We start from the raw sequence: 27,625 nt of genomic DNA, 5'->3' as shown, positions 1-27,625 counted from the left end.
TAATTAGGGTGATCATACGTCCCGTATTTTCTGTTTTTTTGGTTGTCCCGGCTTTTTGGCAAAAGTGTCCCGGTTTTTCCCGCATTTTACGGGAAGCCTACTTCGTGTCATAATTTCATAGATTGACATTATTTTTCAGATCATAAATTATTTTATGATAATTACATCTATAAATGAGAAAATTAATCTCCCACATTTGTGTTGGTGAACGTTTTTTTCGTGGAATTCATTTCAATCCACTGCGATTTGCAGTAATGGTTCATTTCCAGCAATTGTGATTTCTCCGTAATTTCAATAATATTTGGCATCTTTGTTTGGTTTTGGCGTCATTTTTGGCAATAATTGGCGATGTCCTGTATGTTCCAGTATTTGAAATCCCAATTTCCGGTATTTCTCTCGACAAAATATGGTCAGCCTAGCTGTAATTTGCACCAATGCTTCATTTCCCGCCATTACCGATTCTCCATGATTTCATCAATATTTGACAATAATCTTAACTTCTGGCATCATTTGTGGCGATAATTGGCAATGTCCCGTATGTGGAATCTCAATTTCTAGTATTTCTCACGAGAAAACATGGTCAGCGCAACGACGAAATTTATAATTTCCATCCAGACGACACGGTTCAACTTGATCGAGTGCGCTCATGGGGTTTGCGATCGGTTCTAAAAAGAGAATTGGCAACACCGAAGCGGGAGGAAAGGAGCCATTGTTTTGAGTAAAACCCTCGCGTGTGTATGGTACTGCGCAAAGTATTTTTATTTCGCATGCAGCTATGGAGAACTGCTATGGTATCGGAGTTAGAAACAGATACGATTTGTTCTACAACGATGAATTGGATCCTTTAGAAATCTTGAAACAACAGGAAGAAGAGAGGGAACGCAAAAAGACACAGCCTAAAGAAAAGCCTAGCAGCAGCAAGATCGTGAGCAAGCCAGGAGGCAAGGAGCGTGCTGCAGTAGTGGCGCCAGCTTCTTCAAACTCTCAACTTGCCAAGAAATCAAAGGATTCCCTTCAACCAACTACCACCAAATCTCCGGAATTCACAGGTATATTCTTCGATTCATCGTTTTTTTCTCTCTCAAGAACATTCAATTGAAGTCGATCCACTTCGCCGTTTTTTTTTTAGGTTTTTTTCCCCCCAGTCCTCTTCGCATCAGGGTTAGCTGGTAACCATGTGAGCGAGCTCAGCGGCGTGATCTTTGTTATCCCTGGTGCGGCACGGTTTCCGGCGTGGACGAGTTTTAAAATAGAATTTTTTCTTGCGTTCTTTTTATTTTAAATTTAAAAAATTGTTTTTTTTTCTCCGGGGGAAGAGGAAATTGTTTATTGTTTTGGGGGAAATTGTTAATACTGAGAAGTGACAAAAGCACTTTGTAAATGTCAAAAAAAAAAATTACTTTCCTATTCAGTCGTGGTTGTTATCTCGCGATTAATTTCCTAAAGAAATGTTAATTGGTGCTCTTGTGAGTTTTCAAGAGTTCTCCTAAAGGGGCCTCTTACTTAGAGAATGGGGTCCCCTTATTTGAGGTTGTGTCCCATTCAAAATGTGTTGGGGAAGCTAACTTGGGAGGGGTGTCATAGGTGTAAACTTGTATCTGGCCTATGTGCCAGGGCCTCCAATATTTCTTACTATCGCCATAACTCATAGAAATACAGTAAGTGTTGTTGTGAGATGAACAGGACCGAGACTACCTTAGATTATTCAAAAGAAATAATATATAACTTTTTGAAGGAGAGGGGTCCCCATTATTTTGATTTTACAGGTTAATATATATATATGTAGCAAAAAATTAAGAAGGGGAAAAATTCCATCTTTGGGCCACCGGACAGGAGTCAAATCAGTCTCATTTGATGAAATATAATTGCCCTGACTTGGATCTTTTTTAAATCTTTGTTTTTGGGTTTATCTGTTTCATAAATAATTGAACGGCTGAATTCTGTATATAGATTAATGCTGCCACAATCCATGGCTTCAACCTTTAACTGGGGTTATGGAAATTCTGTGCATAACTGGTGTGATGGGGCCATTTTGACCCCAGCAAGTATTATTGCATTTTAAAAATCAACCAAAAGAGTTTTTCATAACAGCAATGGGTTTTTTTATTTACATCATTCATCCGGAACAGCTGTCGTATGGTCCGCCACTTGGCGATGTTTGGTGCCATACATGTCTGATGGCCGACATGTATGGCGCCAAGAGTCGCCAAGGCCATCATACACTCTGGACGGCCAAAAAAAAAAAAAAATCATCAGCGTGCTAAACATAATAGAAAGCACCGAGCATAAAAATGGAAAAAAATTGCACCTGGATTTTTTTTTTAATTAACAGATCGGGGCATAAGGAATTCCGGCATATTAAATAAATAAATATTTATGTATTAAAAACTGAAACCTAGACCTTTTTTTTTTTCAAATAAGAAACGGATCCGGGCATAAGGAATTCCAGGCATGAAAAATTCTCTAGGTTGATTTTAAATAATAAACCCATAAGACAGAAGGTATGACAATGGATGAATAAGTAATAAATACAATGAAATAATAAAACTGTACGATATAACTTGACCAGTAGATAATAATTCAAATGACGCGAGCTACAGAAGGGAGGAATAATAATCCAAGAGACGCGCTGGAAATGGAACAATGGCTGTTTTGAATTTTGAGTCCCATTACTATGGTCTTGGCAACTTATCGCAAGGAAAAAGTCGCCAAAGTCGTGGCAGACCATATTGCGTCTGTTTCGGTTTTCAAAAGCACACACCAAAATTATATATAGTTATATTCTGAGTCAGAAACACAGTCCTTGCAAACACCACCACAACATGTTGATTACACAGATCTTGCGTACAATTCGCCACCAACACTATCCTCATGCTCACCTCAGATATCCAATGTTTCACCATTAATTTGAAACTTATGGAGGAAACTGGCGTTTTTTCAAGATAGCATTTCAATTTCAATGCTACAGCTGTCATATAAATAATATCTGTTGAAATAGTGAGTTGGAGTGTTATTTTTACCCCACGAAAACTCTGAAGAATGAAATAACTTAAAGAAGAAAAAAAATAGAACAAACTCATAAACTTATCAAGAACATATAAACAACCTTCATGAAAGGTACTGATAACAGGATGTATTTATTTCTCGAGGGAGTGCCTTGTTGAGCAATGTTATGGGATCAAAATAACCCCTCCAGAGTGGTGGGGGTTCCAACCCAATATATATACGAACGTTGGTACAATAATTTTTAAAAAAAAATTAAATTTACTATACAGCAAGACCTGTTTTTCACATGGGTAAATGGGGCATGCCCTGTCCCACAAGTTTTCTAGGGTCATTAAATTGGCAGCCTTTTATGTTTTTTAGACAGAGCCTACATGCATACGAATCTGTTTCAAAGACTACCATACTGTGATGAATTTTAAAATTTCTGAGTTTCTTGAATTCCCTGTGGATTTTCTCCCCTTTGGTTACATACCAGAAATTACAGTACTTTTGCAGCTATCTATCCCCAAAGCAGAATGTATTGCAATGAGCCCTCGACTGACTAGAAATGTTCTACAGTTCCCATAATAGTGTTTTCCACATTTTTCTTAAAATTCTTCCCGATTGTTCTACAATTGCATTGGTTGTTCTGTGACGTACGCCGCAGAATTCGGCATATTTTGCTTTGGAGTTATCTACCAGCGTTTATATGGCAAATTAAACAGAAATTTGCCTTGTTCCTACAAGAGTGCAACAAATGTGCCGTTTTTTGAAAAACCATACAAGATTTTTTAGAACACCCATTCAAATTGTAAACAAATTTTCCTAGGTTGTTGAGAAAAAAAAAACAATCTGTAAAAACTACCTTGAATATCCAGGTTTGTCATCTAGCTGGTATCAGGATTTGAGCTAGATAAAAATTCCTTCCGCAAAAAGCAAAAATGGGGAGAAAAGCTTTAGCAAAATGCTACAATGCTAATTTAATGATTGATGGTTGGATGCCTACTTGTTCTGTACCTCCTGTATGTATTTTTGCAAAAGTGGCTACCACTTCTTTTGCGTTCTAAGATTTTCTTTTGCATTTTGGGAAAAATTCGATCGTAGCTTAAACCCTGGCTGGTATGCGGTAGTCATCACGATAAAGGTGTGTACATAGAATTGGCTTTAGGAGAGGCATAAGGATCTAATTCTTTACAGAAAGTTTGGCTGGCTCACACTAAAAGCAAACACTTAAAAGCAATTTTAAATTAACATATTGTAAAAATGTTTTATTTTTCCAATATTTTTTAAATCTGTACAAAAATATTGAAATTTTTTGATGTAAACGGTCGCTGTACCGAATGTATGATTTGAATGCATGAATTATTTGATTCATAGAGATACACCTCGCCTCCTATCCAGAACATGGCTCGTTGTTCTGTCTCAACAAAGAGATATAATAATATAAATATCAAAGACCTCAGCCAAGCTGGAAAAAATTCGGAGATACCAGGGAGAGAAATTTTTTCATGACTGACCCACTTTCACTCAAAAATAAAAAGGACCCTGATTTTGCCAATATCCTGGGTCCCGAGACCCAGGTGAATTGGAGTACAGTGGCATCTCTGCCATATAAGGGGTCCCAAAAATTCGTATTTGCTCGGGCCCAAAATATGAGGGCTGTCTATGGAAGAGGTCTGTGGGAAAGTCATTTTTGAGGTTCTACTGGAGAATCCTGGCTGAGGGATCAAGGTCCCCATAAAACAAACTACTTTCATTCGCTGAAAGAATCAAAAAAGAATAAAACATTTGGCAAAAAAAAGAAGAAAAAAACCACCAGAAAAGGAGAAAGAGATAGAAAAAAAAATCTAGTCCCTTGGATTATCTGGAACCTTGAACTTTGAGGCTCTACTGTATTGGTTGGAGTTCACTTTCTCCAATTTGTTTGAGCCCTCCTAATATTTCTATTAACTTGACAAGGAGCTGCCCCTTCAGAAATACGTAGGTGCTTAGAGGGTTCGACAAATCCCCACAGTCACTATGATGACTAAAAAATATTGAGATTGGCACCTAGATTCTCTAAATTAGGCTGTTAAATTAGGGTCAGGACAAAACAAGATTTTTTGGAATTCATATCGGCGTGCCTATCAATACAGAGAGGGGTTGCTGTCCTGGAAAAATTGAAATATTTCACCTATTTTTCTTTGAAAAAACTTTGACTCCTCAATTTGTCCTGGCATCTAGACTTTCCTGAGATTTGTGAAGATGAAAAATACTCTTGCAGTTCTTGTAACGGTCTGGCTATGTTTTCTAGGAAAAGTACGAGAAATTCTAATTTCAAGCACGAGAGATATCTGCAGTTGTTGCCAAACATAATGGCATAAGTAAGCAATGTTGCCAATTATTGATAAAAATCTCAATTAAATCACCTATTGCGGGAAATGGAGTGCTATTGCAAACCACAGTGAAGTAAAATTTTGAAAAAAGAAAAGATGTTTAACTTGATGAAAAATGTGGGAAACCATAAACGAGAAGTCCCCAAGCGTAAAATGCAGTTGTGCTTATGGACTATTAAATAAGAAAAAATCACAAATGCTTAACAGACAGGATTAATTCGATTGCTGCGCTCTGTGTTAAAGCCTATTATTACCAGCTACTTCCAGGCGCACACACACACAACATGAATACCTAAGCTGATCATATTTTTCACCCATAAAAATATGGTGTTCCATAGGTTGATCATATGTTTCCCCCATAAAATTTTACTAGTTTGGCCACTCTACAGCAACTAGAATGGCCAATTAACGCTGAGATTGCTGAAAAATTCCCAATTGTGGAAAATTATGACTACCGCAAATAGCAATAAATTCTCTAAAAAAACAGGGGTCAGTTCAACCAAAATTTGGGTCTGTCACAAAATTTCAGTATGAAAAAAGACCCTGTACAAAATACAAATTAATGAAACCATAAATTCTGCATTTCATTTCTTTTGTTATTAATTAACTAGATTATTTCGCTTCCCTTAAAAAATTACTTATTTTTCACGAAATTAATGACCCTTTTCACAAAAATAAGAAATTTTCACAAAAAACTGCACCCTGCAAAAAATATCTGGACTGCGTATATGATTGACCCCCAAAGCAGAATGTTTAGCATTGTTCTGCAACGAGCCCTCAGCTGACTGGAAATGTTCTGCAGTAAAAATGCCCATACATTTAATTAGTGTGTTTTTGCACTTTTTCTTAAAATTCTTTCAAATTGTTCTGCCACGTACGTAGCCGATTTTTGCACATTCTGCTTTGGGGTGATTGACAAATATGTGAGGTAAGTTGACTATCTAATTATTATAATATAATTTAAGAGTTATGAAAATAACCTTAATTGTGGATTTCAAAAATTTTTAAAATGCGGGAGAAAAACAGGTTATTTTTTAAAAAAGTGATACGGTCAAAATTATGGTAATATCTCGTACAATACGAGTCATATGGCCACTATACAAGTTTCTGGCCTGCGGACTGAAAATTTGTGCATTGCCATATAATGTTCGAATTCCTTGATAACTTGATGATTGTGCTTTGAGGTTTTTAATGTGCTCATATTTTTGAAACTACGTGTTGAATTAAATGAATTTGTAAGTATCTATATTTTTAATTATTTTCTTCCCTTAGAAAATGTATCAAAGGCAAGGAATAAACCCTCAGGTGATAAGTTCCCTAAAGCTTCAGCTGTTGATTTCATTGGCAAAGATGACAGGAATGTGAAGCGATCCGACGACCAAGTTTTTGATCATAGGTTCACATATGCTTATTTCCATTGATACCGTTTGTAATTTTAGAAATGATTAGTCTGATCTTTTAAGTTGAAATTTATATGAGTGGGAAGTCTCTTTGAAGCGGCTTAAATGAGGGATTGGTAAATCCCAGGTCTCCATGGCACTGATAAATTAGTATTAGTGCCTAAACTTTCCTGTGTGCAAATATTAAATGGAAGTCATTTTAAAAAAAAAATTATTTTCATATGTTTACCAACCTTGACCAGGACTGGACAAATCTAAAAAAAAATCTGGGTGGCGAAAAAATTTTTTACTTGGAGGAAAGGGTGTAAAATAATGCTTAAATTTTTTAAGGGCAAAGTCACCCTCTTGCACATTGGCAGATATGCTGCTATAAATTCCAACCACTTTGTGCTGCCGTCAGCCTGCAATTTAGTAACCACCAGAAAAAAAAAAATTTCGGGTACCAAACCAATTCCATTTTCTTAGTCACCATGCCCTGGGATTTGTCCAGCCGAGATCCAGATAAAATGTCGAATCTTGAAAAAAAATCTATTTTTAACAAATTTTCACATGAAACAAATTCTTGTATCCTAAGAAATTTTCGCTGTAGACAAGTTTTTCCCTATTTGTGAGGCTTCGATTTAGAGAAATATTGATTGAAAACTGTTTATTAAACCATTACATGTTCCAATTTTTTTTACTTGTCCTTTCTTTATTGTGCCTGAAAGTGGCTGGTGCTGTACATTCAGTTTATGGATGTTCTGTTGATTTGCACTTGAGTGTCTTCTTTGTAATTAAAATTCAATAATTATTTGCTTTTCCTTCTGCAGAGAACAAAGTGATGGAAATGACTTCCGTCGCGGCAGGGGTGGCTTTCGTTTCCGGGGTCGTGGTAGGGGACGAGGTGGTTCATTCTATGGTGAAGGCAGGAAACGGGATTTCGATAGACAGAGTGGAAGTGATAAAACGTAAGTAATATAGGTAATATGTATGTGTTGGAAGTTTGGTGATGATTAAAATTTGTTAGAGCAGTTAGATATCTTCAAAACATTTTTGCATTTATGTGTCGCTTTGGGTATTATCTTGCTATGCTAATTTCCTTGAACTATAAATCTTGGTAAATTCAAAAGCATACGCACTGTAAATTCAAATATAAAATTACGTTTTAAAAGGCATATTTTTATGTAATGAATATGCCTCATATATATGTAGTAGATTGCAATTAATGATTCTGCCAAAGCAAAAATTGTATTGTTATTAAAGTTATTTGGGGGGAGGGGAAATGTACGTGGACCATTTGGTGGGTTAGTAATTTTTTATTTGCTTAAGTTGAGGGTTTTACAAGTAGAGTAGTCATTGAAAACTTCTGCCTGGTTGAAAAGAAATATTTTGTACTAATTTGTTACTTAGTCTTGTGCAGTAACACTCATCATTAAAAATTATGGTGCGCATTTTATGTATAGGTGACACAACAGTTTGCGTAACAAAGCAGTTGGATACATAGGCCTATTTATTCTAGGTTTGGTCATTCTCGTGCTACCCACTAACATTCAATTGTCTTCTGTATTTTTATATTTTTAGGGCATGAGAGGCATAAACAATATTTACAATGCTCAGCAAAGAGCTAGAAATGAGAGTGCTTCATTTATCAAAAACGATTACTGTCATTGAGCATTAAAATTTGAACAGATCCTTTTAAAAAGGGGGATGGACAATGCAGTAAAACTATCTGGTCCACCTTGACTTATTTATATCGGACCTTAATTCACACATTTTGCACTGTGCCCTTGGAAGTGGTCTTCAAAGAGCGGCATTCTTAAACAACTTGCACGCCTTTATAATTTGATGTACAATGAATGAATGAATGCCAGGGTCTCTGCCACCAGACTTATCCCGTTGCCGAGATCTCTTCCAGCCCAGCTTCGTGGCAGTCTGGAACAAAGTGAGTGTGTACACCTAACAGTCTGAGCGTGTAGCTAGTGTTGTGTATGATATTTCAGTGCTGCCATCTATACTTCAAATCGTGAGTGAAGTGTAATGATTGGATATTTGTAACGTTGTAGGCCTGTTGCTCTCTGTGGCAAGACTTTTTAATGGGGAGATCGGCTCACATTCGCGCCTTGAAGTTGGGAACCACAGAAAACCAACTTCAGCCAACCACCACTGTGGGGTTCGAACCCGGATCCTCGCATCGCGAGTCCGTCACTATACCCACTCGATCACCACAGCGGCTTAATTTGATATACAGTAAAACCTCGATAAGTCGTCACCTCAAATTATCGAAAAATTATAATGGCTTAAGCGGAGTGCCATCAGTTTTAATGTGCAATGTTATGAAAATCGTATAAATTTAAAGTAATATGACATTTATTAAAGTATGAATCAAAATAACAATAAAATTTATAGATTGCGAAAGAAAAAATAATAGCAATTTTTCATCATTTTTATCTCTTAATACTTGAATTATTGTGGTGAAATGTACTGTACACTTTGATGACAGATTTATACTTAATTTTTAATTTATAGACTAACAGAGCAACTGTTTGAATAAGTAGCTTTTCTTCATAACAGAACTCTTTATTGCACATTAATTTTACATATAAATCAAATTTAATTATAGTGTTTGAATTCTTCATCAGTAGTTCATGATACAACTACAAAGTAATCTCGAACACTTTTGATTTGTTGGGGGGGCCCTGGGCAGGGATAAGTAAACAGGGGACCTCAACTTGGGAAAGAATGTCAAATTTTTTTCACCAAAGATATTTTGTTTCAATTTCAAGCCCTAAATTAGTAGAGTCCATGCATTGTATGATTATTTATTATCCGCGCCTGCGTTGCACTTTGACTTTAACTTGATTAGTTTGATTCTTCAATTTACACAATTTTTGATTTTCTTGCACCATATGTAATCTTTGATGTATCAATAAATTTTAGTTTTGCCGGAGATGCCCTGGGGGGCCGAAGTGCTTACGTTGCTTCTTGCGACAGAGCCTGGGTGTCTCACGGATTGTCCAGTTTCTCCAATGGAGCCCAGGCAGAAATGAGATCTGGCTTGAACATTCCCCAACGTTTAAAAAACCTTAGTCTGCAAATTAACTTCGCCAGCGTAACTTCCGTTACTTAAACTGTTCCGTTTGGGTATATAGGGTTTTATGGTGACTTTTAAGCATATGGCAATGCTGTTAACAAGCTCTTTTTTTAATGGGAGTCATAAAAATAGTCTGTTCCTCTTTCTCAAACTTTTTCATAGTGACGACTTAACTGAAATTAGCAACGAGTAAACGAGGGTTCAATAACATTGTGGTCTATGAGAGCTGGAAGGGTCTGAAGAAAAATGACGAATTAACCGGAGTGCCGACTTATCAGGGTGAAGACTTAACGAGGTTTTACTGTATATTGTCGAAGATGGTTGGCAGACTTCACTTTGAAAGACTCCAAAAAAAAATAATTTATATTGTAAGGAGACAAAAGAATTATCTGTGTTGGTTAAATATACTCTATTTCGGCCAAAAAGTGTTTTTCGTCAAACTTTAAACTGCCCTTTTGCTTTGGCTCTAGTCAAACTTACAGGATACTGAAATAATATGCTATTAAAAAAAAGTTTTTTAAATTTTTGAAAAAAAATTTCAAAAATTTTTTTTTTTCATTATGCTATGATTATGTTGTGTAAGGGGGTATCTTTCCCCGTCCTACTTTTTCTAATGTTTTGAGTGAGAGACCTGAATGTGTTATAAAAATAAGATAACAATATAGGTGGTCTTGTACAAGTTTCTGTATTGATTTGCCTTTTGAATATTTACATTATTTGTATCGTGTATGCCGAATTCATAAAAGTCACTGAGTCTAACGGTTATCTGACTACAACCGAAGGCATGTTTACAGGGAGGCTTAACCCTTTAAACGGTTTGTAAAATTTTCCCGATCCGCATTATAACTGCCACATTTGAAACTGCAAAACTGTTACAAATTGCCACCTATTTTCAAGAATTTTTTTCCTGATAGCGAACTGAAAACTGCTTCCCCTGCAAACAAGAAAATTTATTCCACCCATCACTTTTATTTCCTTCACCATGGTGCAAAATACTTGCTATGATATGTGTGGTTTTCTAGGAAGATATATTTTTTTGGTGAAAAATATTTTTGTATTCATACCGAACGTATATTTCTTTAGAGTGCTGAAAGTGGGGGAAAGACTTTCTTGCTCCTTGTATCTAACTTTGAAAAATAGCTGACTCAGCCCACTGGGAGTTGATTGATTGGAGAGGGGTGGAAAACAAGTTTTAATGTAAAAGTGACTTCAGCGTGCTTTTACAAGATGAGATATTCCGTAGTGGCTGAAATAAAGTAGATCAGGTTTGAGGAGATATCTTGAGATTGCAGCAGAAAGGTCTAAGCAGGAGGGTAAATTTAAGTAATTAGCAGTCAAAAACCAGGCCCGTCATTTAGGGCCCCCCCCCCCCCCGACTTTTGAAAATACACTAAACATGATATATATATACAAATATATATATACATATTTAGTTGATTCATGAAATGATTTTGTTTATATATTTACACTTTATTTACAATGGCTAATATTTACATAATACAAACGGAAATGCTGGTTGAGAAAAATGTAGCCCGTGCACGGCGTGACAGACGCGCGCGTCGGTGAGTAGGACAACATCAACAACAAACAAGCAGAGTCAGACACCTTTGACTCACCATTTTCTGTTGCGTTGCCACGAGCAGAAAATAGAATAATTATTATACAAGCTGCGAAGATACGCCAGCGCCATCGTGCGGGCAGCACCACAGTACCCCCCTCGCAGTCTGAAGGACGTGGAAAGAAGAGAAAAAAAATTATATTTTAAAAGTCACGTGCTTCGATGAACGTAGACGGTTTTCCCAAATATTTTTGCTGGTCGTTCTTTTTCAGGATGCTTTTCGGAACGATGAAGTTTTTGGCACTTTTTGTTAGTTGGCTGAGGCACGCTGCCGGTGAGCAGAAAGGCAGGTTTTAACCTGTCGACTGATTCCGTGGAAGGATTTCCTTTTATGAGAAGGCAAAATGTCTTCTCATCACGTTTCAGCATTTCGTACGGTCCGTTGTAAGTGGGGACTAGTGCTCGTTTCACTGTGTCTGACCGCAGGAAGACGTGGGTGGTGTTCTTCAGTTCCGAATGTACGTACAGTCTCTTTTCACCATGCGCCGTTGCAGGAGTTGGTTGTAGCTGCTGCATCTGGTCCCTTAGGATGGAGACAAATTCTGTGGGACACGGTATGTTGTTACTACTGTTGGTGATCAGATCCCCAGGCAATCGGAGCTCTGTGCCATATACGAGTTGTGCTGGTGTGGCTTTGAGGTCGTCTTTGTAGCAGGATCGTAGCCCTAACAGGACTGTTGGAAGTGTGTTCACCCAGTTCATGTTTGACCTAGCTATCAGAGCTGCTTTCAGTTGTCGATGAACTTTTTCTATCATCCCGTTAGCTTGAGGATGGTAAGGTGTCGTCCTGATGTGCTGAATGCCAAGGAGTTTGGTGAGTTTGAACTTTTGAACTGTCGACCTTGGTCTGTTGTTATTTTCTCTTATTCCGAAACAACTGATCCAACCAGAATAGAATGTTGAAGCAACAGTGGCTGCTGTCATGTCCTTCATCGGTAGAACTTCGATCCAACGGCTGAATCGATCGATGCAGGTGAGGCAATATGTGTAACCTTGGGATGATGAAAGTGGACCAATGATATCGATGTGAACGTGCTTGAAACGAGTGTCTGGCATTTCTATTTTTCCTGGAGCGGAAACAGTATGTTTGTGCACCTTTGACTTTTGACAAGGCACACAACATCGAGTCCAGGTAGTGCAGTCTTTCCGAATTGAAGGCCATACAAAGCGATTGCAGACAAGACGTGTTGTTGCTTTGATGCCTGGGTGGCATAGATTGTGAAGAACATCGAAAACGTGTCTTTGAAGAGTATTCGGTATATATGGGCGTATTCGATTGCAGGATGTGTCACACCAGAGTGGTTTGTCTATACCAACTAAATTGCAGATGTTGAGTTTTAATGAGGAGGAATGCTTGAGAGAGTCAAGTTCGCTGTCGGTCGCTTGAGCTTCTGCGATCTTGGAATAGTCTATTGATGGAGGACATGCAATGGCTTGTATTCTAGAAAGAGCATCAGAGACCTGATTCTGTACGCCTGATGCATGTCGTATGTCGGTGGTATGCTGTCCGATGAAGTCTAGATGTCGTGTTTGTCTGGGAGATGTCTTGTGAGGCTTTTGACGAAATGCAAACGTCAACGGCTTATGGTCGGTGTAGAGGATGAAATGTTTTCTTTCGATCATGTGTTGAAACTGCTTCACTGCCGCATATGCTGCTAACAGCTCTCTGTCGTAAGCGCTATAATTCATCTCAGTTTTGATAAGCTTCCTGGAGTAGAAAGCGAGAGGTCGCCAGTGCGATTTGACAAGCTGTTGCAGGCAGGCATCGATTGCTGTGTTGGATGCGTCTACCATGATAGAGAGATTGGCTGATGGATGTGGAAAGGTAAGAAGGGTTGCAGAAACGAGTTTTCGCTTGCAATCTACGAAAGCTTGATTTGATGTTTCTGTCCACTCGATCTTCGCGTTGCTTTTGACTTTTTTTTGAAGATATGAACATAGTGGAGCTTGTGTTTCTGCTAACCCAGGAAGGAATCTTCGATAAAAATTCAACATTCTCAGAAAACGTCGAAGTTCTTGGATGGTTGCCGGTCTTGGGAAATCTTTTATCATGAAGAGGAGAAATTCCTTTTGATGATATCCTGTGTCCAAGAAATGTGACTTCATCTTGGGAGAATTTGCACTTCAGAGAGTTGATCTTTAGACCATGCTCAGCCAGTCGTTTGAAAACTATGTCCAGGTGCTGTTTATGCTGTTCAGAGTTCGGTGATGCGATGAGGATGTCATCTATGTATCCCGCTGAAAAATTGAGACCAGCCAACACTTGGTCGATGTACCTCTGGAATGTCTGGGCGGCATTGCAAAGTCCGTAGGGCATGAAAGGAAATTCATAAAGCCCGAAAGGCGCGATGACGGCAGTCTTGGGCACGTCAGCTTCTGCCACTGGAATTTGTTGATACGCCGAGACGAGGTCGATGGTCGAGTAGATTGCAGTCCCGTGAAGCATGTGGGTTAGGTCATGGATATGAGGAATGGGATATCTGTCTGGTGTGGGGATCTTATTATCTGACGGTAATCACCGCAGATACGCCACGCACCATTAGGTTTCTTGACCATATGAATTGGACTGCCCATGCACTATTTGATGGTCGACATAATCCTTGTTTTTGAATTTCCAGAAATTGCTTTTTGGCGCAAGATAACTTTTCTGGAGAGAGACGGCGAGCTTTACCAAAAATTGGCCTACCTGTTGTCTCGATGATATGCTCACAACATGGTTTAGAGTTCAGCGAAGATTTGCTGAGCAAGCTTTGATAAGTTGTGTCACCGTCGGAAAGTTTGATTGAGTGCACTTCTGACTTCTTTAGTTGACAATTTGCAGTGATTTTCGTCCTCATGTCGAGGAGACATAGTCGTCGAGAGTCCGGAAACAAATTGAAGTTGTACAAGAAATCGGCTCCAAGAATCGGTTTCGGTACCGCAGCCAAGAGGAAAGTCCACCGGAAGACTCTGCTGAGTTGAAAATCTAAAGTGACTGTTCACTCACCATAGATGTTTATTGGAGATGAATTTGCAGCGGAAAGTTGGAGAAGTGGTTGACGTTTGTCAGTGCTGCATGCTGGGAGTACTGAAACATCAGATCCAGTGTCCACAAGGAATGAAATGTTGGTGCTTCAATCGGCTACGAATAAGCGACGAGATGTCGTTGGCTGGGAGCATGTCGCTACTACTCTCCGCCTTCGTCGTTTTTTGTAAACCTGCATGGTGACGTGCACCTTCTGGCTTGATTGCCAAATGTCTTATGGTACCAACAAAATAGTCTATCCGGCAACGTAGGTGGTGGTGTTGATCTCTTTGAACGGGAGAAACGCGAGCGCGAAACACTGCGGGAACGCACATGCAAAACTGTTTTCAGTTCGCGCCGTAGTTGGGCAACCTCTTCTTGGAGTTGTGCGATCATGTCCGATTTTTGACTTTTTTCCACGGCGTCTACATGAGGTGGGCTTGCTTCTTGGATCTTGTCGGCCAGCTCTGCCATTTTGTCAAGGGTTAGTGGGCTGACGGCAGCGAGTATAGATCGAGGGGATTTGGGCAGTTGTTGCAGGAAGAGTTCTGTCAATAGGTCGTCTGAAACGTTGTGAGATTCCGCTCTTCGTTTTAATTCACGGAGAATGTCAGACGGTTCCGATCTCCCAATGGCTCACACGCTAGAAGTTTCTTGAGCTGTGTAGACGAGGATTCACTGCAACGTGTGACTAGTTCGCACTTTAGTTTCTCGTAAGGCTCCAAAGTTGGTGGGTTCATAAGAATGTCTCGTACTAGAGATGCGTTATCTGGAGGTAGATTTGCAACGATATAGTTGTATTTTGTTTTTGACTCTGTTATTGGTTTTGGAGAGGCTAACTCGAAAGTGCTTTCACACATCACGAACCATAACGAAACATCACGCACGTTGAATGGCGGTATAACTACAGCACTCATCTCTGCCATGGTGGTTTCTTTTGTTTCACGTCCGATGTCGCCAATCTTTAGTTGATTTATGAAATTAATATAATGTAATGAATAAAATGAATAATATCGTTTATATATTTACACTTTATTTACAATAGCTAATATTTACATAATACAAACGGAAATGCTGGTAGAGAAAAATGTGGCCCGTGCACGGCGAGACACAGACACGCGCATTGGTGAGTAGGACAACATCAACAACAAACAAGCAGAGTCAGATGCCTTTGACTCACCATTTTCTGTTGCGTTGCCACGAGCAGAAAATAGAATAATTGTTATACAAGCTGCGAAGATACGCCAGCGCCATCGTGCGGGCAGCACCACACATACATACATTGAGTACATCCACCTCTGACCATAATGTCTGTATTAGACTTAATGCAGTGGAAACTATCTGCGAAGTGACCAAGGTTCTTATAATCCATTTCATCCAATGAAAAGCTCAAGCACAATTAACACTTCTCTAAATCAGCAATTCTGAACTATTGAAGTCTGCGGCCTGATTTCACTTTTGTGAGAGGTTGGTCCAGTCATACACATGACCAATGGAAAATAAAGGGAAAAATGTCACTGTGAATCACTCGTGGCTCTGAACTGGGCTGTGGACTGGTGGTTGAGGAACTCTGTGCTAAATAAACTTTGCGTAAAACGTTTGGCACTATTATTGAATTTATGCGACCTCTAAGAGGCTTGATGGGGGGGGGGGTATAAATCTCATGAAAGTATCTCCCTGTGGCTTAACAGTTTAATAGAAACAAAGCATAAAGTGGTCATGAAAACCTAATTGCAGCTTCATCAGTTTTAAGTTTCAACTAAATAAAAGATTTATACATAATTTTTTTTTTTTTACAAAACTTTTGCGTTGTCTGCTTTTGTTTCTGATGAAGTCTTCGTCGGGGCTCGACAATTCCCATGTAATAATAATTAAAATAACATAAATTTAGGATTTTATTTGAAAAAATAAATCTTGTAAGAAATTTTCTCCTTTTAATCTGAACGCAATAGAATTGAGGTATTTTGTGTCATGGTTACTGTATATAAGTCAGTTCAAGTCCAGAGATGTGTTGCATTGTATGTTAATGAATTCTTGAGAAAGGTAGAATGGGGGTCCCCTCCTCAAAAACATTTATTTAGAAGTGCTCCATTACGACGAACCCCCAGGCGCTGGCCCTATTTTGGGAAGCAGTCAATAACTGGATGGAAGTTTGGGAAATGTGTTAAGTGGTCGGTCACTTCATAGAGTCTTGACTTGGGCCAGAGTTTTTGGATTAATTCTGTTGAAATGTTTTCATTTCTCAAGCCACCATCTTTTCTGTGTATTCTTGTGCAAATGTGTTTTGGGGTTTTTTTTATGGAAGAAATCCTCCTAGAGATGTTACAAAATGTTATTGCAATGATTACATTATGATCTTAAAGTGAAGTTTTTTTCTATTTCAAGTTTTAATTGAAGTTCTATTCATTTCAGAGGTGTACGACCTGTAGACAAACGTGATGGAGCTGGAGCCAATAATTGGGGCTCTTCCAAGCAAGAAGTGCAGTGAGTATACTGCATACTAGCTTCCATATTCGTAAAACTTCTATTTAGGGGTTTCAAACCTAAATAGAAATTTTTCAAACTCAAAAACAGGTTTATTGACTTCTCCCAAGAACTCGTACAGTATATCTAGTCTATAATATAAAATCAAACTCGAAAAGGGCCTGTTTCTAAGCAACCGAAATTAGTGACGATTTTATGTTATGGAAGTTGGTTACGATTTTGGGTCAAGTTTTCATTTAACTCTAGCATATATCGGGACCCATTTGACCCATCGGGAGCATGTTATGTGCATGTACAGAGAGGCTCCCACATCCTACAGCAGGGCCCCTAGGCCGGAATTCGGATGGCGAGCCCCCAAACCAGCTTTTCAGGGGCCCCTCTGTGGTTAATTTATAGTGTGAAAAATCAAAAAATGATGAGAATCGTTCCGGCCCCTGTCAGCCCTGCTCTTGTGGGAGGGGGTGGGGTCATGCCGAGAGATATGTATATGTATAATATACATATAACACCAGTGCTCCAAACACACAGGGTCGGGTACCGGGGGGGGGAATTGCACGTATACCTTTATGGGGAAGTTAAAAGTTTTAATTTCCAGGGGCCCTTGATGGATCTCATTGTTTTCTTGCTGCTTTAACAATGAAAAATTTGCGATGGCGGAAGCTCAAGATATATCCAGTCTGGGGGCCCCCATAAAATTTTCAAATTCGGTCACGTATAGTTGTGTGGGTGGGCCTGGACTTTATTCGTTGGTAAAACGAATACAAATGGAAATTTTTCATAGCACTCGCAGCGGCGGATGGCTGACAAGCTTCCAAGTCGCCATGTTTACAGGTTTCGTTTTGGAGGCCCTGGATGAATCTCATTCTTTTCTGTTGTAGAATTTGCAACAGCATGCATGACAGTCGCAGCGGCGGATGAACGACAAGCTTCCAAGTCGGTGGCCCCATGTTTACAGGTTTCATTATGGGAGCCCTGGATGAATCTCATTCTTTTCTGTTGTAGAATTTGCAACAGCGGAAGCCAGAGATAAAGCCAGTCTGGGGCCCCACTAAAGGTATGCGATTTGGTGTCCTGGGGAATTGGTTGGGGCCCCCGGATTTTATTCGTTGGTAAAACAAATACAAATGAAAATTTTTCATGGCACTCGCAGCGGGGGATGACCGACAAGCTTCCAAGTCGGGGGCCCCATGTTTTGCAGGTTTCATTATGGGGGCCCTGGATGAATATCATTCTTTTCTGTTGTAGAATTTGCAACAGCAGAAGCCAGAGATAAAGCCAGTCTGGGGCCCCACTAAAAGTATGCGTATTGTGTCCCCGTTACTGGATGTGGGGCTCTGGATTTTATTTGTTGTAATATTGATAAAAATTTGAAAAATTTTCGTGTCCCCTCACAGGGGGTCTCCTACAAGCTTCCAGGTCAGGTTCCCGTGGAAATGTTGACAGGTTCTAATTCGGGGGCCCCCTGTATGTATCTCATCGATTTTTGTTGTTTAACATTGTAAAATTTGTAGCGAATTAAATTTCTGGACCCCCATGGGGAAATTTTCTGGGGGTACTTGATGAATCTCATTTCTTTTTTGTTGTTTTATTATTGTAAAATTTGCTTCAGTAAGCTGGTGCTTTCACACGTCCTTTTCCATAGCACGCTGATGAAGTGGGGCGAAATTGTATAAATATAAAGATGAATATACAGTGAAACATTGTTACAACAATGCTTGATGTGATGATAAATCCCACATTTTTTTAAATTCTTTATAGTCTAATGCTAAACTCTTCTTGATACAATATCCTTTACTGGGAGTGGACCTTAGTATAAATATAAAGATGAATATACAGTGAAACATTGTTACAACAATGCTTGATATGATGATAAATCCCACATTTTTTTAAATTCTTCATAGTCTAATGCTAAATTCTTCTTGATACAATGTCCTTTACTATGATAAATTCTTCTATAATATTTTTTAAGATATTTTTGAAACTGCTACAAGAATATTTTTATATTTCACCTCAAAATAACCTTCAATATATATTTAAATTCCTCACGTGTGTTTGATATTTCCTATTATATCCATTGAAAATGTTAATAAAGCTGCCGTAAAGCTACTTTCTGGGTATTACACAAAAGTAACTAACTAACTGAAGTTTCACACTAGAAGGGCCGGACTATATGTTATACCTAAAAGGGCTGCTGGCAGTCATTTTGACTTTCCTTTTTAGTGCAATGTATTTATCACATTAAATTTTTACAGTAAAAATAACAAGCATTATTCCACATGGTTAATTTGTCAATTTTGAAGAAATTTGCATTTTCTTAAGCATACAGGGTGTTCATAAAATGACTTTCAAATTATAAATATGAAAAATTAGAGGACAACTGGAGAAAAGATCTACCATGAAAAAAAAAATAAACATTGCATTTCCATCACATGGTTCATTGCTCCATTTTGATGATTTATGATATTTATTTCATATCAACTGGTAGCATTTGCACACTTGTGTAATTCAGTATCAAAATGGCAATTTGCTGAATGATTGTACAAGAGAGCAGTGTGAGGTCCTTTTTTTTTTTTTTTTTTTTGGCAAAAGGATTTGATGTTGAAAATATTTACATTGAAATGTTTCTTGTGTATGTAATGAATATTAAATTGTATGAAATTATATAATATTATATATAATTACTAGCTATGATACCCTGCGTTGCCTGGGTTTTCTTCATTGAGGTTTTTTGGATCACGTGATATCTCTCTCTTTGAGGGACATACAAACCGTGTCCAAGTTGAACCAATATGGCGACTTATTGCGCGACTCATGAAATAAACAAATCTAGATTTAAAGAAACGTAGAAATGATTATATATTTTTTCTTTTTCAAGGGGTGCCAAGTGTTTCGATTCCCCCCCCCTCTGAAGTTCTAGTTATTCATCTGCCGGTTTCTGCTTCAAAAATATTAAAACTGTGGAATTTCTCTGATGTACTTTATGAGCCCATAATTAATTTTAAAACAATCTAAACTATATGAATTTATGCATTTAGACAATAAGGAGACATTAATTTTCATACTTGAAGATATAAATAAAAAGTTGAAATCAATGTTATTGCATGGATCTCAACTCAAAAGTAGGTCTGGCTAATCACTTCATATTTAATCTTCTGGGTTTCATATATCTCTAAGCGAACTCAACATTTTAAAAATCGGGAATTCAAATCAATTTTTAAAATTATTGATATGGTGGAAAATCCACTAAATTTCAGCATTTCTACAGTAAAATCGACAGTTTTCACACTGATTTCTATGGGGATCATCCTCTGCCTAACCCTCAAAGTGATTTTGATGATTATGGCGTCTATTCAAAAAGCCTCATTACTGAGAGAGCTGAAAAATTTACAAACCATTACAAAGGCATAAACTATTATACATATATACAAACAGGATTAGAGAAGTGACAAACCATTGTGAAGTCATATACGCGTCTGAAACACATTGCTAGGGAACCATGGTAACCAAAGTAAACGTTCCGAAAGTGATTGTTGAGGCCCAAAAACCATTGTTGCCCGACAGTTTTTTTGCCCATTTGGGGCATTTGCTCTGCTCTGCAAAATTTTAAAGTATCCTATCGTTCAAGTCGGGTCCCATTTGGTATATATGCAAAATTTGGTGACGATCGATCTAAATTTGTGTAGAAAGAGAACACACACAGACAGACAGACAGACAGACACACAGTAAATCAATTTTATATATATAGATTCTATTGTTATTATATTAATATATAATTGTATGAAATTGAAATAAGTTAAAAAATAAAAGTTAGAAGTTGATTGAAAATAAAATATTTAAAAATGTTCATAATTTACTCTATTATGGTTAGACATTTTATGATTTGAGAAATTTTTGTATTATGTATTATTAAAAATACATACTGTATTTACTTTAACATCATACTATATGCAGTTCATAACATAGAATAACTATTCACATCCCGAATAGTGAGTAAAAAATTAAAAACCGTATTGCACAAATAATTTTTTCCAGTAGTTTATAAAATTTTATGTGCAGTTCACACCCTTTGCTGCCTGACTTTCAGTGAATAGTTTTGTTTCAGAAATCATACAAAAAAAGCCAGATCATTATGCTTCAATGCGAAATTGCTATAGTTCTTTCAAGGTTTTGACAGCATCTGTATAAAAATTCACCCTACTGTTTTTCTTCTGAAATGAAGACATTTATCTCATCTGCATCCTCTTGTTTTTGACTTTCCCTAAAGTTTTCAAGTTTATACATTGTAGTCTATGTTTATATAATCCTCAGTCCTTGCGATTACGGAAAGCAGCTTGTAATTTTTTTATTTCTTGCATATATTGGAAATTCAATCTTTGCACTGATTTCTCGTAGAATCTTTCTTTCTTTTCCGAAAGATTTTGTAACAATTTGAAGAAGCAACTGGTTTATTGAAATCACAGCATCAAATACGGGAACAGTTTTTGCTAATGTATGGATGGATGATGCAGAACTTGTATTGGCAAGCATAGATTGCATGAAAAATTTCCGTAGAGCATTTCAACATTTTGTGTAATTCTATTGGTTTGTTGGTTTGGGAAACACTCGTAGTATTTGTGTGTAATTTTCCATTAAGAGCATACACTTTCCCTTCAGTTTCTGCGTTAGTTTCCACTCAATCCACGTTTTTTAATGTGTATTTTGACATTGAAATCACGGGACCAAGATTTTTTTCCATTGAAAATAGTTTTTACTGTGTGTATATATATGTGCGTACATATGTATGAATGATAAAATTATTGGGGCATTGGTATATTGAGAACAAATTTTTCACAATTTTAATGCGATTCACTCTATCATTGGGTACATAGAAATGATCTTATTCAAATATTAAGACCACAAAAAATGTGTGATGTCAATTTATTATAGTGCAGCATGTGTGTACATAATTGAAAAAGAATATTATACTGCTGGAGTGCTCAATTTTCTTCTGTTGTGCCCCTTTCTCTAATGCTTATCTGTAGCTCTCCAAAGCTGTTTAACAAAGAATCGCTTCAAAAAAACCTTTTTTAGAGTCACTGCTCTTCGTTGCCCCTTACAACGGTGGGTGGGATGCAGTTTCAGGAACTCCCGACATAGTGAGCTAATGTTAAATATTCAAGCCCCAGGGAAGTCGTTCTATTCCAACTCATGGTGTTGTTGAATGTATTAAAAAATAATTTGTCAGTGTCAATGTGTTCAGGAAAGTGAATTGAAATTAATATACAATGTGCATTTTTATTTTTCATAGTGTTGCTGAAGATCAAAACCTGTCAGATGTATGGGATGAGGGTGGTGGTGATTTTGAGTAAGAATCTTGTTTCCATGTTTGTCTTGAGTTTGCTAGAAATACTATATTACTCTATTTTGCAAATTTTTCACATTTTGAAGGCTTTTTTGGGCTGTAAATGTAGGATTTGCATTTGCATTTAAACAAACCTTGCAGCAAGTAAGACCCTAGATCAGTAGTTCTCAACCTGTGTTCTGTGGATCCCTTAGGGCTCCGTGTGCACTCTTCAGGGGCTCTGCAGCCACTCGAAGAAAATTAAAAAAAAACCAGTAAATTTTTGAGAAAAAAAAATTATAAATATTTTTAAACCATAAAAATCAGTACCTTTGACGAATAAATAAAAAATATGCCCACTGGACTCCGCCATAGAAATTTGTTATTAAAAAGGGCTCTGTGAGTCACAAAAAAGGTTGAGAACCGCTGCCCTAGATAATAGACCAAAGTTTTACATAAGCGGATAGTATTGCTTAAATTTTCAGCAAAATAAGAGTGATAGGGTTTCTATGGAAAACTGGTGATGTATCATAGTTTCTGGAAGGTATTATTTGATGTGTTATTTGTGTTTATGGCATAGGGCTTGACAAATCCCAGTTGCCATGGTGACTATAAAATCATTATTTTTGCCTAAAATTTTCTATATTTTATTGTTAAATCTGAGTCTAAGACTGACAAAATTTTATGGTTTCATAATGTGGCTTTCAAGTTGAAAGCCAAACCAAGCTTTTGGCTCCTAAGAAATTTTTGAGATACTTAACTTTTTTTCTTATTTGTGAAGTCCTGGATCATGTATTTGAAGTAATGTTCTTTTTTTTCAAGACAATATGAAAATTGTTCATCAGTTTTTTTATCCATGTATCATTCTTTTATGCCCATTTATCATTTATATACATTATGCACATCTATATTTACATACATTACAACACATTTTATCATTCTTTCAATAAACAGGCGTTATATTGTGTGGCCATTATATCGAAAGTAAAAGATATGGGCCAGCCATTATACAAAAATATTTAGGACTTATTATACCAATTGTAATAACAATGATTATTGTAACCAGCCCTGTAACTAGGATTTTTGCTGCCTTTTGCAAACATGATTTTGTGGCCCTCCATGATCTAAAATTTGATAATTTTATAACTGTTTGTTCTCACTTAAAACTGCCGCTCCCGTTCAAGTTCGCCACCCGAGGCAGTTGCTTCATTCTAGTTCTGGTCTTGATTGACTATTAGTGTAGACTATTGTAGTTGATCCACCATCCACATTGTGAAATGTTGTGAAAATTGTTAACTGCAATCAGTCGTATTTTACTCTGAATTCCATCCTGATGAATATACAGTGAAAATCCTGTGTAGTGGTACCTTTTATAATAAATTCATTCATATAGAAAAATATGTATTGACTGAATCACCATAACCCTGCCAGTTTTGGCTGGGTTCTATAAATGTAAAATTTGGTCAGTAGTTTTATTTCATGATGTAGAGTCACGAAGAAGGGGATTTTACAAAATTTAACCTCTAAAGAGGTACATGTACTCTTTCTCTGGGAATTTTCAGATTATTAAATCCCTCATGTTGGAAGGCACGTTATTAGGAAATCAAATTTTGTGTCATTTACACTTTTAGCAAAGATTCATATAAAATTTTAGGCGCCAATATCACTTTTGGAGTTGACCTGGTATAGGTCCAGCACTGGTGATGACTAGACATGTAGTTCTTATTTAAATATGTGAATGAACCATTTGTGGGAAATCCTATTTTCATTGTAGTGTTAATTTTTGATACAATTCATTTTTTCAAGATAGTCAACCGTTTTTTTATAAAATGTATTTTTTCGCTGTAAATACATTGAATTCTCGCATTCATTTTTCATAGGACTGAGAACCAGAATTTCTCTAGCACAACTGAAAATGAGAAAGAAAATGTCGAGGCAAAGTGAGTGTATTTGGTATTTAAAAAAAAAAAAAATTTATATTGTACTTTGATTCTACATAAAGTCAGACCTTGGTAAAGCCTCATCCCTGGAGACTGAACAAAAATGACTTCATAAGTGGGATGACTTGATAATGAGTAATCCTAATTCAATAATCATGCTGGCAGGGGCCTGGAAAAAGTGATGTCATAGGCCAAACGATATAAAAAGTGATGATATTATACCAAAGTCTCTTATTGTTTGTCGAGTCATACAGGGAAAATATTTTATGAAATAAATTGTTCTTTCGGAGACATTAATAGAAATTTTCGAATGAAGCACTGTCGAGTATTGGCAAGTATTTTTTCATCAAGATTTATTTCTGTACAAATGTATTTTGCTGTAGGGAGAATGTGCCAGTCATTTCTGAGGAGGCAATTGACGAATCTGTAAGAGAAATGACCCTGGATGAGTGGAAAAGGGAACAAGAGAGCCAGCGTGCTGTGCCCAAATTCAATCTGAGGAAACCCGGAGAAGGGGAGGATGGCACCCAATGGAAAAAGCTCTACATGCTGAAGAAGAAAGTTAAGGAAGATGATGATGATGGCGAAGAAGATGAGGATGAAGATGGCGATGTAAGGGCTATTGGATTTTATTCCCTTTTAGTTTGAAACAAATGCTTTGCTTTGACATTTGTGTTATGGATTAATAGTCCTATTTACCAGTGTTTAACCCTATGCCCCCACCCACATGTAAGAGCAAGATCCTTTCCACTTGTTGAATTGAGTTTAATTAGATTTGTAATGAATAATAGTTTTATAAATAAGGTCCAAACCAGGGTTTAAGCTAGATAAAAAAATTCCTTTAGCAAAAAAGCAAAAATGGGTGGTACAAGCTTTAGCAAAATGCTAAAATGTTAATGATTGATAGTTGGATGTCTACTCGTTTCGTACCTTCTGTATGCATTTTTGCGAAAGTGACTATTACCTCTTTCGCATTCTAAGATTTTCTTTCACATTTTGCGAAAAATGCGACCGTAGTTTAAACCCTGATCCAAACTCTGTAACCCTACCAGGCACAGATCTAGGTAATGGATAATAATCTCTTCCAAGTCTTAATTTTTTTGGGGACAAAATCTAATATACTAGATGACCCAACAAACCTATACAAATTGATTCTTTCGGCTGGGCCTATCACAGATAGGCTGAAGTTCAGTGAGCTTTTTTCCGTGTGACTGTTTTATGCAGTCTTCTCAACATGATCCTAGGCAAATTGATGTTCTGAGGCACTCATGTTTGACTGGAAATAACAGCTTACATATTTCCATACTTTATATTTGAAAATCCTAGTACTAGGTCTCATGTTGGCCCCCAGGTCATGCCCACATTGGCTCGAGTGTTTAGATGTCCCTGGTTTTATGGACAGCTTTGTTGGACTTGGAAAGTAGTCAAATTTTTTCCCACTATATTTAACCTGAAAGCTTTATTTCTTCACAACTCTGTGGCTTCTCTTCACGTTTTGTTCCCCCTTCCCTTCCATCAGATTTTCACCTGTGGTCTCCTTAGACTGTCCCAGTACCATGAGAGAGCCCCCCCAGGTGGAGCTACCCATTACTATATGAAACATTGATTGTAGGCTGTAAAATAGTTTCCTTTTACCCAAAGCTTTTTTTCTTAATGAAATAGAAAATGAACATTCCAAGCTTGTTGCACTTTTACGAAATCAAACTGTTATAAACCAAAATTTTTTAATTTCTAAAAAGGATGAAGAATTTGGGCGTAGAGGAAGGCAGCGCCAGTTGGTAGACATTCAGATAAACTTCAACTATTCAAGACGTGGCCGAGGTAGAGGCCGCGGAACCCGTGGTACTGGCCCTCGAAGTGGAGGTTTGCCTCGTGAGGAGAACCGAAACCGGGAACCTGGTCCTCCCGCCACAAGCGGAAACAGTCGCCTGAGCCGAGGACAGTCAAGACCAAGTAAGGCTCCTGCTCAGTCAGCACCAAGAGTTGATGATTGGAATGACTTTCCTTCTTTGGTTACAGCTTAAAAAGAAAGAAATAGAGAAAAAAAAAATCGTGTAACTTTGTCTAATGTTATTCTACTTTTGCCTTGGGTTTTTTTCTTGTGTTGTTACAAATCTATGAAATACATTAAGAAGATAACATGTTAAAAGCAATCGAGCTCTTCATTTTGATTGATTGAATAGTTGAATCGGCTCACGTTCAAATATATTAACGAAGCATGGGAAACATATCTCTTGTCAGCGATGTTTCTTGCATTCCAAAAGTACCGTTTTGGATCCTCTTTTAATATTAATAAACAAAGAAAACGTTTAACCAAGGCAAAGTGAATATCATGCCTTTTGCCTTACATAAGTCAAAAAATCAGAGCAGCATATGGCGGATGAAAAAAAAACGACAAAACTTCCCCATGTAGTTTGAAGAGATGTGTTCTAGCTTTAATTTTCAATAAAATTTCATGTAAACTGAAAAAAAGTGTCAGATGTATTTGTGCTTAGTATGGTTACCATCAGTAAGACGGTAGTGGTGGTGTGAGTTTTTGTTGAAAACAATACTGTGGAAAAAGTTTAACAAAGCTAGATTTGGCTTGTGCGTTGCTGATTAAGAATTTAATTTCACGTGAAGTTGATTGCTTTTGACGCTATTACTTGTTATCTGCTTTGATGTTTGAAACATTGGGGGTTTTTTTTTTTGGAAATTATGCCGTAAAGCAATGTTCTTGAGACTTGAATAATGCACAATTTAATACTTGAAGGGTAGCATTCTTCTTTGGTTCCCCAGCAATGCCATCTTCGAGAATGAATTGGTGGATCAACATTTTCTGAAGTTAATTAAGTCTCTGGTGATTTAAGATTGTGCAGCGCTTCTGAATAATTTTTCAAAGCAATGTTAAGGAATCATCAGGTATCCGAGTGATTCAATCGTACATTATGGGTTATAGTATTACAAGAAGTTGCAAACAAGAAAATTTCACGTTTAAATATAACCAGGACCATATAAGAATTTTTAATTTAGAGGCGGTTTCAGAGAGTTAATGCAATACGGTATCACACACAGCTGTGTATTTTAATGTGAAAAAATTAGCAATTTTTTGTTTGTCCCGAAATCCCCTTTTTAAAAATAGTAAAATTCTTCAAAATTATGGTAGTATATTTTTTATATAATAATTATATATATAGCTATGGGAGAAAATACAGTCACCAAACAAAAAAAATGTTCCGATATTTCAAAGTGATTGAATTAAAAATAAAAAGAGACATAAATGAAAAAGGAACACGCATTGTATTCTCATATGTGTCTATTTCATTGTGCAGTTCGAAGTTCAAATTTAGCGTTGACATTTATTGGCCGTATACGGACATGATATATTTCGTGACAGACACTGGTTTTCTGATCAATAAAATTCAGCCCGACTTTTTTTTCCAACAAAA

General features: G+C 37.2%; 1 protein-coding gene across 1 annotated transcript; it reads left to right on the top strand.

The window, feature by feature from the left end:
- The first annotated feature begins 559 nt into the window (after window positions 1–559).
- On the top strand, window positions 560–27,625 carry LOC149089679 (uncharacterized). The gene is made up of 8 exons (XM_089236001.1): window positions 560–1,049; window positions 6,633–6,756; window positions 7,570–7,707; window positions 16,865–16,936; window positions 22,225–22,281; window positions 24,138–24,197; window positions 24,581–24,809; window positions 25,937–27,625. The coding sequence occupies exons 1-8, from the start codon at window positions 776–778 to the stop codon at window positions 26,219–26,221; spliced, it is 1,239 nt and encodes a 412-aa protein (XP_089092127.1). The 5' UTR covers window positions 560–775; the 3' UTR covers window positions 26,222–27,625.

The sequence above is a fragment of the Pholcus phalangioides genome, unplaced genomic scaffold (assembly GCF_987345545.1).
Source record: "Pholcus phalangioides strain wild (caught in Gottingen) unplaced genomic scaffold, Ppha-v1.0 ptg000001l_1, whole genome shotgun sequence".
Classification (NCBI taxonomy): domain Eukaryota; kingdom Metazoa; phylum Arthropoda; class Arachnida; order Araneae; family Pholcidae; genus Pholcus; species Pholcus phalangioides.
The sequence above is the reverse complement of the archived record's forward strand: the minus strand, read 5'-3'. Positions and strand labels throughout refer to the sequence as shown.